General features: G+C 45.0%; 1 protein-coding gene across 1 annotated transcript in view; it reads right to left on the bottom strand.

Moving 5' to 3' along the window:
- The window catches only part of LOC121542700 (phospholipid-transporting ATPase ID-like), a 39,436-nt gene that overhangs the window by 3,583 nt on the left and 18,475 nt on the right, over positions 1-17,378 (bottom strand). Inside the window, exons 14-27 of the mRNA XM_045208522.1 lie at positions 16,262-16,296; positions 15,896-16,055; positions 12,257-12,445; positions 10,128-10,243; positions 7,978-8,142; positions 7,565-7,676; positions 7,271-7,376; positions 6,565-6,596; positions 6,324-6,454; positions 5,456-5,639; positions 4,140-4,363; positions 3,385-3,468; positions 3,055-3,300; positions 2,066-2,335 (exon numbers count right to left, since the gene is read on the bottom strand). Coding sequence (XP_045064457.1) covers positions 2,066-2,335; positions 3,055-3,300; positions 3,385-3,468; positions 4,140-4,363; positions 5,456-5,639; positions 6,324-6,454; positions 6,565-6,596; positions 7,271-7,376; positions 7,565-7,676; positions 7,978-8,142; positions 10,128-10,243; positions 12,257-12,445; positions 15,896-16,055; positions 16,262-16,296 — 2,054 coding nt within the window. The remainder of the gene's footprint in view (positions 1-2,065; positions 2,336-3,054; positions 3,301-3,384; positions 3,469-4,139; positions 4,364-5,455; positions 5,640-6,323; positions 6,455-6,564; positions 6,597-7,270; positions 7,377-7,564; positions 7,677-7,977; positions 8,143-10,127; positions 10,244-12,256; positions 12,446-15,895; positions 16,056-16,261; positions 16,297-17,378) is intronic.

Here is a 17,378-nt window from a genome sequence, read left to right as displayed (position 1 = left end):
CAAAATATGCACGTGCGAATAGCTGCATGCATGAACCGGACATATCAACTCCCTGGTTTCCTTCATAACCTACATTAGACCAGTCATCACAACGCTAGCAGCCTACCATATTTAGCCTATTGGCCTACTCATCATAAAGTCCTCAATAGAAAACTTAACTTACATGCATGACTTCTATAAATTGCATTGCTGACTATAATGTGTAGGCTACACGCGACCTGTCGACGCAGTTACTGAAGGCAATCTCCATCTCACGTTCACAAATCTACAGCGATACTCACTGTTAACAAATGGCTGGTACATTGTGTCCACAAACGCACTTGAGGAAATAGACATTTGCAACATTGTTCCATGAAGTCACAATAACAAAAGCGAGTTCATGGGCTGGACTAGTCAGATTGGTAGGGATTTGATCAACCGCTGTGCTGTTCTCCATGGTGCTGAATCTCCACTACTAGGCCTATTTGCTTGTCTGTTTAGCGGAGAATCTGATATGTTCCCTGTGACAGTCACCACAATAAGCAGGTTATCATAAAGTAAAAACAGCCACAACCTTCCGAAATCCCCCTGACAGCCAGATGCAAGGGGAGGGAAAAGGGCCAACAAGATGGCTGACATCTTTCAGTCAAAGGTATGGGTAAGCTAAAACAAACCCCATTTCCACTAGGCTGTAGGCTAATAACCTCATCATATTGTAGCCCTACATTTAGGCTACATCAACAAATTGTGTGGTGACTTTGACAGAACTTTGAGTTGAGTAAATTGTGACAAATACAACAAGAAACCATTCGATTATTGTCCGTATTTCTCCATTTACAGTGGTATAATCGTGTTAGATTTATTTAGCTGGTGTTATATGCTTTTAAATAGCATTTCCGGTTTGAACAGGAATACCGGGATATTACCGGGATGGTTGCAATTTTCTCGGGAAGGAAAATGTGTAGAATGTTTCGGGAAAACATTAAACCCTAGTAATAATGACGTATTATAAGGTGATAGGGACAGCTGGTAGAGGGCATTAAGGTATATGAATGTCTGTAGGTTAGACACAGACTCGTTCTGAGTCAATATTTACAGAGAAGAGATGTTACGGGATACAGAGAGTGGTGGCATACGCACAAACAGTTAATCATTGGTAGAGTTAGGGGACATTAGTCTGATTTCAGTACAGCAATGAAGAGACAAACAGACAGAATCACAATAGTATAGAGAGAAGACAGGAGGCATGGCTGACAGACTGATGGACAGACTGAAAGTCAGACTGAAGGTCAGATTGAAGATCAGACTGAAGGTCAGACTGAATAACATACTGAAGGTAATATTGAAGGTCAAATTGAAGGCCATGCTGAAGGTCGGTATGAAGGTCAAATTGAAGGCCCGATTGAAGGTCATACTGAAGAACATACTGAAGGTCAGACTGAAGGACAGACTGAAAGTCAGATTGAAGGTCAGACTGAAAGTCAGATTGAAGGTCAGACTGAATGTCAGACTGAAGGTCAGACTGATGTAGATGAGCACTGAAAGACTTTGAGACAGGAACAGTGTATCATAAAGAAGTGGTCATGAGCCAGCATCATTTCTTCATCCCTTCCACTGATTTCACATGACTGAATTGTATTTAATTTAATATTTATTTTACCAGGCAGGTCAATTAAGAAAAACATCTTATTTACAATGACGGCCTGGCAATTGGGGAGCGCTATATGGAGTTCATCTCCTGTTTTCAATGTGTTGGATCAGTGGTTAGTGATTAGGATCAGTGATTAGGATGTGTTGGATCAGTGGTTAGTGATTAGGATCAGTGATTAGGATGTGTTGGATCAGTGGTTAGTGATTAGGATCAGTGATTAGGATGTGTTGGATCAGTGGTTAGTGATTAGGATCAGTGATTAGGATGTGTTGGATCAGTGGTTAGTGATTAGGATCAGTGATTAGGATGTGTTGGATCAGTGGTTAGTGATTAGGATCAGTGATTAGGATGTGTTGGATCAAGGAGGAAGGAGGAAGTAGGAATGTACAGTGTGTGTGAAGTGTGTGAGTGTGACCAGAAGCTTAGTGTTGTCACCGTGTCAGAGAGCTGTGGTTTCAGGTCCAGTTTGAGGAAGCGGAAGGCCAGAACTGGAACGATGCAGATCACTGTGGCCAAGGCGATGGTCAGCCACACCAGCGGCTGGACCAGTGTGCTCTGGGCACTGCCTATGAAGTGGAACTGGTTGGGGAAGATGTTGAACAGAGTCTGGCTGTGCATGGCCAACATGATGGTGAAGAAGGAGGCCACAGAGCCCCACACAAAGAAATGGTTGATGGCCGTCCAGTAGCCTGTGTCAAGAGCAATCTATACACACACACACACACACACACACACACACACACACACACACACACACACACACACACACACACACACACACACACACACACACACACACACACAAGCAGAGGTAGAGAGAGATTTAAGCAATAAGGCCTGAGGGGATGTGGTATTGTATATGGGCTGTATACAATGCAGAGTAATTAGAAGAGTAAAAATACATGTTTTGTCATACCCGTGGTATACGGTCTGATATACCACGGCTTTCAAGGCTCTAACCACCCAGTTTATAATTGGGTGGTTCGAGCCCTGAATGCTGATTGGCTGAAAGCTGTGGTATATCAGACTGTATACCATGGGTATAACCAAAAATGTATTTTTACTGTTCTAATTACATTGGTAACCAGTTTATAATAGCAATAAGGCACATCAGGGGTTTGTGGTATATGGCCAATATACCACGACTAACGGCTGTATCCAGGTTGTACTCTGAGTTGTGTCATGCCTAAGAACAGCCCTTAGTCGTTGTATATTGGCCATATACCACAAACCCCTGAGGTGCCTTATTGCTATTATAAACTGGTTACCAACGTAATTAGAACAGTAAACAAGTACTTTAGCGTAATACCCGTGGTAAATTGTCTGATAGGACCCAAACTACACGGTTTATCATATGTAATAAACCTTCAAACACACATGTTGCCTACAGGAAGTGGATACTACAGTCCTTCCCCCCCGCACACCTGCACACTGACGACAATGACGAGGGCGGTGGCCGTGGTAACAGCAAAGGTCTGGTAGTCGGCGAGGGGTTCCCCGGTGCCCTGGGTGCCGTGGGACAGGATGGCATAGGGTACGAAGAACAACACAACACTAGTGTAGATACCCTGGGTTATACAGATGAAGAACTCTCTCTTGTTGAACAGCAGGTTGAGCTGACCTGGCTCATACAGCTTAGGATACTCCAGACTACGCTGCTCTGGGACGTCCTACAGACAGGGGGAAAGAGGAACAACCAGGGGTCAAGGGTCAGGGATCAAAGGGTACAGAGTGTGTGTGCGTGGGAGACTCACCTGGTCAAATATTCCCATGGCCAGCACAGGGAGAGAGGTGTAGACGATGTTATAGAGAGTGATGAAGTACTGATCATATACCGTCTGGAAGAGAGAGAGGGAGAGAGAGAGAGAGAGAGAGACACAGTAAGAACGACAACCTCTCATGATATCCAATTGGTAGTTACAGTCTTGTCCCATCGCTCCAACTCCCGTACGGACTCGGGAGAGGCGAAGGTCGAGAGCCATGCGTCCTCCAAAACACGACCCTGCCAAGCCGCACTGCTTCTTGACACTGCTCGCTTAACCCCGAAGCCAGCCGCACCAATGTGTCGGAGGAAACACCGTACAACTGGCGACCGTGTCAGTGTGCATGCGCCCTGCACGCCACAGGAGTCGCTAGAGCGCGATGGGACAAGGACAACCCGGCCGGCCAAACCCTCCCCTAACCCGGACGACGCTGGGCCAATTGTGCGTCGCCTCATGGGTCTCCCGGTTGCGGCCGGCTGCGACACAGCCCCGGATCGAACCCGGATCTGTAGTGACGCTTCAAGCACGGCAGTGCCTTAGACCGCTGCGCCACTCGGGAGATAACCTCACCCCATTTAAGCCCCAATCTAACATCATGCCCCATTAGTCTTCACTTCAATCCTTATAGTTCCTAACGCGGTCTTTCGACAGTGAAGGCAAAGTTATTTATCTCAATCCAACCTATAAAACACTTCACCCCTCACCTCTAAACCACTGTTCCTGATCCCTCACCCCTGACCTCTCACCTGGGCAGAGAAGCCACAGAAGAAGCCAAACCAGAAGTGCACCATGGTGAAGGCAAAGTTCTTGTAGAAGAAGTAGCAGAGGAAGCGACACATGCGGAGGTAGGACCAGCGCCCATGGACCAGCAGCAGGCGCTGGAGGAAGCGGAACTGGGAGAAGGAGTAGTCAGACGCCAGCACTGCCTGGATGCCCTCCTGACCACTGATACCCACTCCTATATGAGCCGCTGGGAGGGGGAGGGGGTTGAGAGAGAGAGAGAGAGGGGGGAAGAGGGAGAGCGAGAACCAGTTAATATAGGATATAGGAGACGAGCCAAGGACAGGGAGAAACTGTAGACAATTGAAAAGTGTAATCATCAGGTGTGTTAGTGCTGGGCTGGCACAGAAGCCTGCTATGCTCTGCCCTCACATTCAGGTTGGTAACCAGTCAACAAGTTGAGTAATCGCTCACAGGTTGAGTAATGTCTCCAAGGACATGGTGTCGAGCCCAGAAAACAGGATGTGAAACCAAAAGGACCTCTCTTCCCTCAGAGGCCTCCTCTCTTCTGCTTTTCATACACACACACACACACACACGTACACACACACTTGTATACGTGCACAAAAACACACACGTGCATGCATGCAGGCACACATACATACACACAATTGTGAAAGGCATGGTGAGGCGTGAGAAAAGAGGACCTAGGGAGAGAGAACTACACATAAACAGGGGATTCTGGGGACTTTCCATTAACTTCCAAATAGACTGTGCTGCCAGAGCACTTTTACTTCAATATATCTCCTTCTTCCCCTTCTCTCTCTCCCACTCAATTCTTCCCATCTCTACCTCTCTGTCATCTCTGCCAAGCACCTCCGTCACTCTCCCTTCCTCCATCCCTCCTCTGACATCCTCTCCTCTCATCTCCCTTCCTCCATCCCTCCTCTGACATCCTCTCCTCTCATCTCCCTTCCTCCATCCCTCCTCTGACATCCTCTCCTCTCATCTCCCTTCCTCCATCCATCATCTGACATCCTCTCCTCTCATCTCCCTTCCTCCATCCATCCTCTGACATCCTCTCCTCTCATCTCCCTTCCTCCATCCCTCCTGACATTCTCTCCTCTCATCTCCCTTCCTCCATCCCTCCTCTGACATCCTCTCCTCTCATCTCCCTTCCTCCATCCCTCCTGACATTCTCTCCTCTCATCTCCCTTCCTCCATCATCCTCTGACATCCTCTCCTCTCATCTCCCTTCCTCCATCATCCTCTGACATCCTCTCCTCTCATCTCCCTTCCTCCATCATCCTCTGACATCCTCTCCTCCATTCCTCTAACTTACTCTTGATCATGCTAACATCGTTAGCCCCGTCTCCTATGGCCAGTGTGACAGCCTTCTTGTGTTTCTTGATGAGCTCCACCACCAGGGCTTTCTGTAGGGGAGTCACCCTGCAGCAGATCACTGCTCTACAGGCACACGCTGTCGACACAAACTCCCCCTCCATATCAGCCTCCAACGCATGGGCCTGACACAGACAGAGAGAGAAGGAGAGGGAGGGGGAGAGAGAGAGAGAAAGAGAGAGAGAAAGAGAGAGCGAGAGAGAGAGAGAAAGAAAGAAAGAAAGAAAGAAAGAAAGAAAGAAAGAAAGAATATTATATTGCACAGGTAGTGTGTCCAGTGTAGAAGTGTTTGTATACCTTGTGTTTGAGTCAATTATTTATATATCCACTAGATTACTAAGGCAGTTGTTTTGAAGCCACCGCGTCTCCATCTTGGCACTCCCTCACCAGTGTAAAACATATTTTGGAAGCTATAGAAATGCATTTACTAATGTCTACATTTGTTTTGCCATGTTTATTATATTACAGACACCTTAATGCATACTTTTAAATTATATTATCTGAGCTAAACATAAAAAAATATATAGATAAAACATTTTACTTAAAGCATAATTTTACTGTCCCCACTACAACAACAAAAATACTTAAATACTTACATGTAATTTTATCCTCGAAATAATGTACAACTTTAATTTTGTCCATTTAATTGAAATACTGTAGAATTCCATTCATTCCAATGGAGGACTGCTCCTTCTGGGGAGTGCCAATATGGCCGACCAGTGGCTTCAAAGCCTCTCATTGGCCATTACATAGCAACAGCAATCCAGGGTTTATATACGTCATTGGTGTCAGTGTGTGTGTTGTCTCACCAGGCTATGTCCGTTGATGACGAGGGCGAACTCTCCAGATATGGAGTCTAGCGTGGTGGAGGAGGGGGGTCGAGGGGGAGGAGGGCCAGGGGAGGGGGACACTGCTGCTGTTTCTCCCCCACGGAGGGCCACTCTCTCCCCCCTCCTCCCCCGTCCCCCCCTCCTCCCCAAAAGCCATTCCCCAGAGAACAGGCCTCGCCCCATCCCTCCATCCTCTCCTCCTTTCCTCCCTCTCTTGTACGGGCAAACTCTATCATTCTCTCCCTCGCTCTCCTGGAGAGAAAGAGAAGAAATAATGATTGAGGAGAAATGACAGGAAAGGAAAGAGAGATGAGTGTGAATGGTTGATTAATAGATGGATAGAGGGAGGAATAGAGAGATAGATGGATAGAGGGAGGAATAGAGAGATAGATGATAGAGGGAGGAATAGAGAGATAGATGGATAGAGGGAGGAATAGAGAGATAGATGATAGAGGGAGGAATAGAGAGATAGATGGATATAGGGAGGAATAGAGAGATAGATGGATAGAGGGAGGAATAGAGAGATAGATGATAGAGGGAGGAATAGAGAGATAGATGGATAGAGGGAGGAATAGAGAGATAGATGGACAGAGGGAGGAATAGAGAGATATATGGATAGAGGGAGGAATAGAGAGATAGATGGATAGAGGGAGGAATAGAGAGATAGATGGATAGAGGGAGGAATAGAGAGATAGATGGATAGAGGGAGGAATAGAGAGATAGATGATAGAGGGAGGAATAGAGATATAGATGGATAGAGGGAGGAATAGAGAGATATATGGATAGAGGGAGGAATAGAGAGATATATGGATAGAGGGAGGAATAGAGAGATAGATGGATAGAGGGAGGAATAGAGAGATAGATGGATAGAGGGAGGAATAGGGAGATAGATGATAGAGGGAGGAATAGGGAGATAGGTAGATAACCTGAGTTCCTCTCTAACACTCAGCACTGTCTGTCCACTGATGATGAACACCTCAGTCATATCACCAGTCAGCATCTTACAGGAGTAACCTATATTAACTGCTGTCTCTGAGTGAGAGTGAGTGAGATAGAGAGAGAGACAGAAAGAGAGAGAGACAGAGAGAGAGAGAGAGAGAGAGAGAGAGAGAAGAGGAGTGAAAAGGGAAAGGAAAGGTTTAGTTTATTCTAGTTTGAAATAGCCAGCTCTATTTTCCATAAAACCATCCAGTGTGTGTCTGTGTGTCTGTGCGTCTCACCCTGTTTGTCTCCCGTGAGGACCCAGATCTTGATGTTAGCGAGAGAGAGGATAGCGATGGTCTCTGGAACTCCCTCCTGTAGCTTATCCTCTATGGCTGTGGCACCCAGGAGCTAGAGTAGAATAGAGCAGAGTAAAATATAACTTTATTGCCAATTACAGAAGTTGATAGGAATTTATTTTGGTGCCAGTGATGTTACAGAGAGGACACACACGCACACACACACACGCTGACCCCCCGGACTGACCCTACACACACACACACACGCTGACCCCCCCGACCCTACACACACGCACACACACACATACACACGCTGACCCCCCCGACCCTACACACACACTGACCCCCCCCTTGACCCTACCCACACACAGTCAAACACACACACACACATACAAACACACACAGCGTGGTACCATCATGTCCTGTTCTATGTGTTCGTATGTGTCAGCCAGTCTGTCCTCTCTACAGTCTGTAGATCTGTCTGCTTGGCGATGTCTCTCTGACCACTCCTCCCACTGCTCCTCTGACAGGTCTCTGTAGGCCAGGGCCAGGGTCCTCAGACCGTCCCCAGCATACTCCTACACACACAAGGGAATTTAAGAATTGAAAAACATTCATCTACTGTAGGCTAGTGTAGTGTGCAGGAAAACAGTTAGCCACCAGAGGGCAGTGGTGCTACTTGTATAAAAGAGAGCTGTGATAGGCTGACTAGGAACTCTGATCGATATTGTGTACAGTGAGGGAAAAAAGTATTTGATCCCCTGCTGATTTTGTACGTTTGCCCACTGACAAAGACATGATCAGTATATAATTTAATTTAATCAGTATATGTATTTAATGGTAGGTTTATTTGAACAGTGAGAGACAGAATAACAACAAAAAAATCCAGAAAAACGCATGTCATAAATGTTATAAATTGATTTGCATTTTAATGAGGGAAATAAGAATTTGACCCCTCTGCAAAACATGACTTAGTACTTGGTGGCAAAACCCTTGTTGGCAATCACATAGGTCAGACGTTTCTTGTAGTTGGCCACCAGGTTTGCACACATCTCAGGAGGGATTTTGTCCCACTCCTCTTTGCAGATCTTCTCCAAGTCATTAAGGTTTCGAGGCTGATGTTTGGCAACTCGAACCTTCAGCTCCCTCCACATATTTTCTATGGGATTAAGGTCTGGAGACTGGCTAGGCCACTCCAGGACCTTAATGTGCTTCTTCTTGAGCCACTCCTTTGTTGCCTTGGCCGTGTGTTTTGGGTCATTGTCATGCTGGAATACCCATCCATGACCCATTTTCAATGCCCTGGCTGAGGGAAGGAGGTTCTCACCCAAGATTGGACGGTACATGGCCCCGTCCATTGTCCCTTTGATGCGGTGAAGTTGTCCTGTCCCCTTAGCAGAAAAACACCCCCAGAGCATAATGTTTCCACCTCCATGTTTGACAGTGGGGATGGTGTTCTTGGGGTCATTGGCAGCATTCCTCCTCCTCCAAACACAGCGAGTTGAGTTGATGCCAAAGAGCTCCATTTTGGTCTCATCTGACCACAACACATTCACCCAGTTCTCCTCTGAATCATTCAGATGTTCATTGGCAAACTTCAGACGGCCCTGTATATGTGCTTTCTTGAGCAGGGGGACCTTGCGGGCGCTGCAGGATTTCAGTCCTTCACGGCGTAGTGTGTTACCAATTGTTTTCTTGGTGAGTATGGTCCCAGCTGCCTTGAGATCATTGACAAGATCCTCCCGTGTAGTTCTGGGCTGATTCCTCACCGTTCTCATGATCATTGCAACTCCACGAGGTGAGATCTTGCATGGAGCCACAGGCCGAGGGAGATTGACAGTTATTTTGTGTTTCTTCCATTTGCGAATAATCGCACCAACTGTTGTCACCTTCTGACCAAGATGCTTGGCGATGGTCTTGTAGCCCATTCCAGCCTTGTGTAGGTCTACAATCTTGTCCCTGACTTCCTTGGAGAGCTCTTTGGTCTTGGCCATGGTGGAGAGTTTGGAATCTGATTAATTGATTGCTTCTGTGGACAGGTGTATTTTATACAGGTAACAAGCTGAGATTAGGAGCACTCCCTTTAAGAGTGTGCTCCTAATCTCAGCTCGTTACCTGTATAAAAGACACCTGGGAGCCAGAAATCTTTCAGATTGAGAGGGGGTCAAATACTTATTTCCCTCATTAAAATGCAAATCAATTTATAACATTTTTGACATGCGTTTTTCTGGATTTTTTTGTTGTTATTCTGTCTCTCACTGTTCAAATAAAACTACCATTAAAATTATAGACTGATCATTTTTTTGTCAGTGGGCAAACGTACAAAATCAGCAGGGGATCAAATACTTTTTTCCCTCACTGTATATGACTGCACGTGTGTGTGTGTGTGTCTCTGTTTGTGTGTGTGTGTGTGTGTGTGTCTCTGTGTGTATGTGTGTGTGTGTCTCTGTGTGTGTGTGTGTGTGTGTCTCTGTTTGTGTGTGTGTGTGTGTGTGTGTGTGTGTCTGTATGTGTTAGTGTGTGTGTCTGTGTGTGTGTGTTTCAGTGTGTGTTTGTAACTCACATTAAGGTGATCTGTTGTGATGTTCATCAGGTGATGGTTGGAGGGGTGGAGCCTCTCAAACAGCAGAGTATCAGCTCCTTTACAGTATAGACGGATCCTCCCCTCGGGGTTACGCACTGCAGACAGAGACATACTTTAATATGATCTGGGTTACGCACTGCAGACAGAGACATACTTTAATATGATCTGGGTTATGCACTGCAGACAGAGACATACTTTAATATGATCTGGGTTACGCACTGCAGACAGAGACATACTTTAATATGATCTGGGTTATGCACTGCAGACAGAGACATACTTTAATATGATCTGGGTTATGCACTGCAGACAGAGACATAGTTTAATATGATCTGGGTTACGCACTGCAGACAGAGACATACTTTAATATGATCTGGGTTATGCACTGCAGACAGAGACATAGTTTAATATGATCTGGGTTACGCACTGCAGACAGAGACATAGTTTAATATGATCTGGGTTATGCACTGCAGACAGAGACATACTTTAATATGATCTGGGTTATGCACTGCAGACAGAGACATACTTTAATATGATCTGGGTTATGCACTGCAGACAGAGACATAGTTTAATATGATCTGGGTTACGCACTGCAGACAGAGACATACTTTAATATGATCTGGGTTATACACTGCAGACAGAGACATAGTTTAATATGATCTGGGTTACGCACTGCAGACAGAGACATACTTTAATATGATCTGGGTTATGCACTGCAGACAGAGACATACTTTAATATGATCTGGGTTATGCACTGCAGACAGAGACATACTTTAATATGATCTGGGTTATGCACCACAGACAGAGACATACTTTAATATGATCTGGGTTACGCACTGCAGACAGAGACATACTTTAATATGATCTGGGTTATGCACTGCAGACAGAGACATAGTTTAATATGATCTGGGTTACGCACTGCAGACAGAGACATAGTTTAATATGATCTGGGTTATGCACTGCAGACAGAGACATACTTTAATATGATCTGGGTTATGCACTGCAGACAGAGACATAGTTTAATATGATCTGGGTTACGCACTGCAGACAGAGACATAGTTTAATATGATCTGGGTTATGCACTGCAGACAGAGACATACTTTAATATGATCTGGGTTATGCACCACAGACAGAGACATACTTTAATATGATCTGGGTTACGCACTGCAGACAGAGACATACTTTAATATGATCTGGGTTATGCACTGCAGACAGAGACATACTTTAATATGATCTGGGTTAAGCACTGCAGACAGAGACATACTTTAATATGATCTGGGTTATGCACTGCAGACAGAGACATACTTTAATATGATCTGGGTTACGCACTGCAGACAGAGACATACTTTAATATGATCTGTGTTACGCACTGCAGACAGACATACTTTAATATGATCTGGGTTACGCACTGCAGACAGAGACATACTTTAATATGATCTGGGTTACGCACTGCAGACAGAGACACAGAAACATACTTTAATGTGATCTGGGTTACGCACTGTAGACAGGAGACACAGAGACATACTTTAATATGACCTGTATCCATAGCAAATACCTATTTCACTGTCCTTCAATTTACTGCAAAGACTCTAGTCTAGAAACAACAAGCACTCCTCACTGCATGTATGGGAGTGGATGTGAGTGAGAATGTGTGTTTACTAGGCTATAACAAGTCCTCCTGTATATTGTTGTACAGTATGTCAAGGTGTGTGTGTGTGTGTGTGTGTGTGTGTGTGTGTGTGTGTGTGTGTAACTATAACAGATTTCCCCTGTGTTTATTTTTGTAGTTGTTTTATTTTGCTCTTGCGTAAGTTGTTGAAGTGCCATACGTCAAGGTGTGTGTGTGTGCGTGTCTTTCTATGTCTAGGTGTGTGTGTGTGCGTGTCTTTCTATGTCAAGGTGTGTGTGTGTGCGTGTCTTTCTATGTCTAGGTGTGTGTGTGTGTGCGTGTCTTTCTATGTCTAGGTGTGTGTGTGTGCGTGTGTGTCTATGTCAAGGTGTGTGTGTGCGCGTGTGTGTGTCTATGTCAAGGTGTGTGTGTGCTTGTGTGTCTATGTCAAGGTGTGTGCGTGTGTGTGTCTATGTCAAGGTGTGTGTGTGCTTGTGTGTACCTATAACGGACATCCTCTTGCGGATGTTGTTGAAGTCGAGGATGGCCAGCAGTGTGTATGTGACGGGTCGGCCCAGCTCTGTCACAGTGATAGTACCAGGGGTTCTAGACCGGAACACAAAACCAAAGTTCCTGGCTGCTGTCACCAACGCACCCTCATCTGGAGACTGGGCCTTATACACCAACTCTCCTAGAGGAGAGACAGAGCGAGAGAGAGAGAGAGAGAGAGAGAGAGAGAGAGAGAGAGAGAGAGAGAGAGAGAGAGAGAGAGAGAGAGAGAGAGAGAGAGAGAGAGAGAGAGAGAGAGAGAGAGAGCGAGAGAGAGAGAGAGAGAGAGAGAGAGAGAGAGAGCGAGAGAGAGAGAGAGAGAGAGAACGAGAGAGAGAGAGTGAGAGAGAGAGAGAGAGAGAGAGAGAGAGAGAGAGAGAGAGAGAGCGAGAGAGAGAGAGAGAGAGAGAGAGAGAGAGAGAGAGAGAGAGAGAGAGAGAGAGAGAGAGAGAGAGAGAGAGAGCGAGAGAGAGAGAGAGAGAGAGAGAGAGAGAGAGAGAGAGAGAGAGAGAGAGAGAGAGAGAATACAGTATATATTAAACACATGCTTTAAAGATGCACTATGTAAAAATCAGTCCTCCATTTCCTGGTTGATAAAATTCTAATAGTTCGCCTAATTTCAGTTTATGTGACAAAACAAGCAGGTATAGTGTAGAGAATCAATGTAGCATCTAAACCGCTGTGAAATATATTTTCCATAACTACAAATATACACTGAACAAAAATATAAATGCAACATGTAAAGTGTTGGTCCCATGTTTCATGAGCTGAAATAAAAGATCCCAGAAATTTTCCATACACACAAAATGCTTATTTCTCTAAAATGTTGTGCCCCAATTTGTTTACAGTGGCTTGCGAAAGTATTCACCCCCCTTGGCAACTTTGGGGGTTTGTATCATTTGATTTACACAACATGCCTACCACTTTGAAGATGCAAAATAATTTTTTATTGTGAAACAAACAAGAAATAAGACAAAAAAACTGAAAACTTGAGCGTACATAACTATTCACCCCCCCAAAGTCAATACTTTGTAGAGCCACCTTTTGCAGCAATTACAGCTGCAAGTCTCTTGGGGTATGTCTCTATAAACTTGGCACATCTACCCACTGGGATTTTTGCCCATTCTTCAAGGCAAAACTGCTCCAGCTCCTTCAAGTTGGATGGGTTCCGCTGATATACAGCAATCTTTAAGTCATACCACAGATTCTCAATTGGATTGAGGTCTGGGCTTTGACTAGGCCATTCCAAGACATTTAAATGTTTCCCCTTAAACCACTCGAGTGTTGCTTTAGCAGTATGCTTAGGGTCATTGTCCTGCTGGAAGGTGAACCTCTGTCCCAGTCTCAAATCTCTGGAAGACTGAAACAGGTTTCCCTCAAGAATTTCCCTGTATTTAGCACCATCCATCATTCCTTCAATTCTGACCAGTTTCCCAGTCCCTGCCGATGAAAAACATCCCCACAGCATGATGCTGCCACCACCATGCTTCACTGTGGGGATGGTGTTCTCGTGGTGATGAGAGGTGTTGGGTTTGCGCCAGACATAGCGTTTTCCTTGATGGCCAAAAAGCTCAATTTTAGTCTCATCTGACCAGAGTACCTTCTTCCATATGTTTGGGGAGTCTCCCACATGCCTTTTGGTGAACACCAAACATGTTTGCTTATTTTTTTATTTAAGCAATGGCTTTTTTCTGGCCACTCTTCCGTAAAGCCCAGCTCTGTGGAGTGTACGGCTTAAAGTGGTCCTATGGACAGATACTCCAATCTCTGCTGTGGAGCTTTGCAGCTCCTTCAGGGTTATCTTTGGTCTCTTTGTTGCCTCTCTGATTAATACCCTCCTTGTCTGGTCCATGAGTTTTGGTGGGCGGCCCTCTCTTGGCAGGTTTGTTGTGGTGCTATTCTTACCAGTTTTTTAAATAATGGATTTAATGGTGCTCCGTGGGATGTTTTTTTATAACCCAACCCTGATCTGCACTTCTCCACAACTTTGTCCCTGACCTGTTTGGAGAGCTCCTTGGTCTTCATGGTGCCGCTTGCTTGGTGGTGCCCCTTGCTTAATGGTGTTGCAGACTCTGGGGCCTTTCAGAACAGGTGTATATATACTAAGATCATGTGACACTTAGATTGCACACAGGTGGACTTTATTTAACTAATTATGTGACTTCTGAAGGTAATTGGTTGCCACAGATCTTATTTAGGGGCTTCATAGCAAAGGGGGTGAATACATATGCACGCACCACTTTTCCGTTATTTATTTTTTAGAATTTGTTTCATTTCACTTCACCAATTTGGATAATTTTGTGTATGTCCATTGCATGAAATCCAAATAAAAATCCATTTAAATTACAGGTTGTAATGCAACAAAATAGAAAAAACGCCAAGGGGGATGAATACTTTTGCAAGGCACTGTACATCCCTGTTAAGAGCATTTCTCCATTGCCAAGATAATCCATCCACCTGACAGGTGTGACATATCAAGAAGCTGATTAAACAGCATGATCATTACACAGGTGCACCTTGTGCTGTGGAAATTAAAAGGCCACTCTAAAATGTGCAGTGTTGTCACACAACACAATGCCACAGATGTCTCAAGTTTTGAGGGAGCGTGCAATTGGCATGCTGACTGCAGGAATGTCCACCAGAGCTGTTGCCAGAGAATTGAATGTTCATTTTTCTACCATAAGCAGCCTCCAACGTCGTTTTAGAGAATTTGGAAGTACGTCCAACCGACCTCATAACCGCAGACCACGCCAGCCTAGGACCTCTACATCCGGCTTCTTCACCTGCGGGATCGTCTGAGACCAGCCACCCAGACAGCTGATGAAACTAAGGAGTATTTCTGTCTGTAATAAAGCCCTTTTGTGGGGAAAAACTCATTCTGATTGGCTGGGCCTGTCTCCCCAGTGGGTGGGCCTGGCTCCCAAGTGGGTGGGCCTATGCCCTCCCAGGCCCACCCATGGCTGCACCCCTCCCCAGTCATGTGAAATCCATAGATTAGTGCCTAATGAATTTATTTCAATTGACTGATTTCCTTATATGAACTATAACTCAGTAAAATCGTTTAAATTGTTGCATGTTGCGTTTATATTTTTGTTCAGTATAGTATTTTCAGCTGTTTGAAGCTGGTGTACAAAACCGAAAGCAAAAGACGCCAAAACAAAACTTAAGAACGGGAAGCATAAATATTGCGCACATAGAACAGATCTACAGCTTCTTAGACTTTCTTTCAATGAGAAGATTTATAACTCACATTTCTATGTGAATTTGGTTGGGTTGCTCAAAAAGTTACATATTGCAGGTTTAAAAACATGGACTATAATTAGAAGTTCAACTTAATAAAGCAAATTATTTATCCTTATCCCCCATCTCTCCCTCCCTCTCTTTCCCTCTATCCCTCTCTCACCCACCTTCTCCTTCCATCCCTCCCTCTATCCCTCTCTAACCCTCCCTCCCACCCATCTCTCTCTCTCTCTCACCCTCCTTCTCCTTCCATTTCTCCATATCTCCCGCTCTCTCTCACCCTCCTTCTATCCCTCCCTCTATCTCTCTCACCCTCCCTCTCCTTCCTTCCCTCCCTCCCTCTCTCTCTCACCCTCCTTCTTCTCCTCACTCATGACGGTGTGACAGAGGGAAAGCAGCCGGAAGAACTCGTGGCTGTGAAGGTCTCCCAGCTTCACCGACTTCAGCAGACCGTTGTCATAGTAACAGAAGTCAGGGTCCGCCAGGGGGTTGAAGGAGGAGAAGTCCAACCTCTGGAGAGAGAGAAGGGGAGAGAGAGAAGGGGGAAGAGAGGAAGGAGGACAGTTGTAGTACTCACTGTTAGAAACTATACTTTGTATTCACCTATGGTCAAAGAGCAAAGTGCAGAGTGCCAGAGTGATGTCATTGACACAAAGAGCAAGCTGAACAGTATGTTGGGTTGTTAGTCATACTGTTAGTCTTACGTTCGCCTGCTCACCTTTGGCTGTGCTCCCAACGGGTCGATCACCTCACCTGACAATAGAACACACTCACACTTAGACTCAGAGTTAACCAGCACCACAAGGAGGACTAGAACATTGAATGGGTGAACCAGGACAGTGTGTTGATTTGATTTGTGTGTGTGTGTAATTTTTGTATTTGTATTTATTATGGATCCCCATTAGTTCATGCCAAGGCAGCAGCTACTCTTCCTGGGGTCCAGCAAATATTAAGGCAGTAATATACATTATAATAAAAAAATGTAACATTAAAATACATTTTACAACAGATTTCACAATACATGAAGTGTGTGTATAGCGTGTATGTTGTGTGTGTTTGTATGTGTGTGTTTGTACCTGTGTGTGTGTGTGACTTCACAATCCTCGCTGTTCCATAAGGTGTATTCTTATCAGTTTTTTTTTAAAATCTGATAGACGTGTACAGTGTATTCGGAAAGTATTCAGACCCCTTCCCTTTTTCCACATGTTGTTACGTTACAGACTTATTCTAAAATGGATTCAATTAATTTTTTTCCTCATCAATCTAAATACAAAACCCCATAATGACAAAGTGAAAACAGAAATACCTTAATTACATTAGTATTCAGACCCTTTGCTATGAGACTCGAAATTGAGCTCAGGTGCATCCTGTTTCCATTGATCATCCTTGAGATGTTTCTACAACTTGATTGGAGTCCACCTGTGGTAAATTCAATTGATTGGACATGATTTGGAAAGGCACACACCTGTCTATATAAGGTCCCACAGTTGACAGTGCATGTCAGAGCAAAAACCAAGCCATGAAGTCGAAGGAATTGTCCGTAGAGCTCTGTGACAGTATTGTGTGGAGGCACAGATCTGGGGAATGGTACCAACACATTTCTGCAGCATTAAAGGTCCATAAAGAACACAGTGGCCTCCATCATTCTTAAATGGAAGATGTTTGGAACCACCAAGACTCTTCCTAGAGCTGGCCGACCGGCCTAACTGAGCAATCGGGGGAGAAGGCCCTTGGTCAGGGAGGTGACCAAGAACTCGATGGTCACTCTGACAGAGCTCCAGAGTTCCTCTGTGGAGATGGGAGAACCTTCCAGAAGGACAACCATCTCTGCAGAA

This window comes from Coregonus clupeaformis, chromosome 28 (genome assembly GCF_020615455.1).
Source record: "Coregonus clupeaformis isolate EN_2021a chromosome 28, ASM2061545v1, whole genome shotgun sequence".
In the NCBI taxonomy this organism is placed as follows: Eukaryota; Metazoa; Chordata; class Actinopteri; order Salmoniformes; family Salmonidae; genus Coregonus; species Coregonus clupeaformis.
The sequence above is the reverse complement of the archived record's forward strand: the minus strand, read 5'-3'. Positions and strand labels throughout refer to the sequence as shown.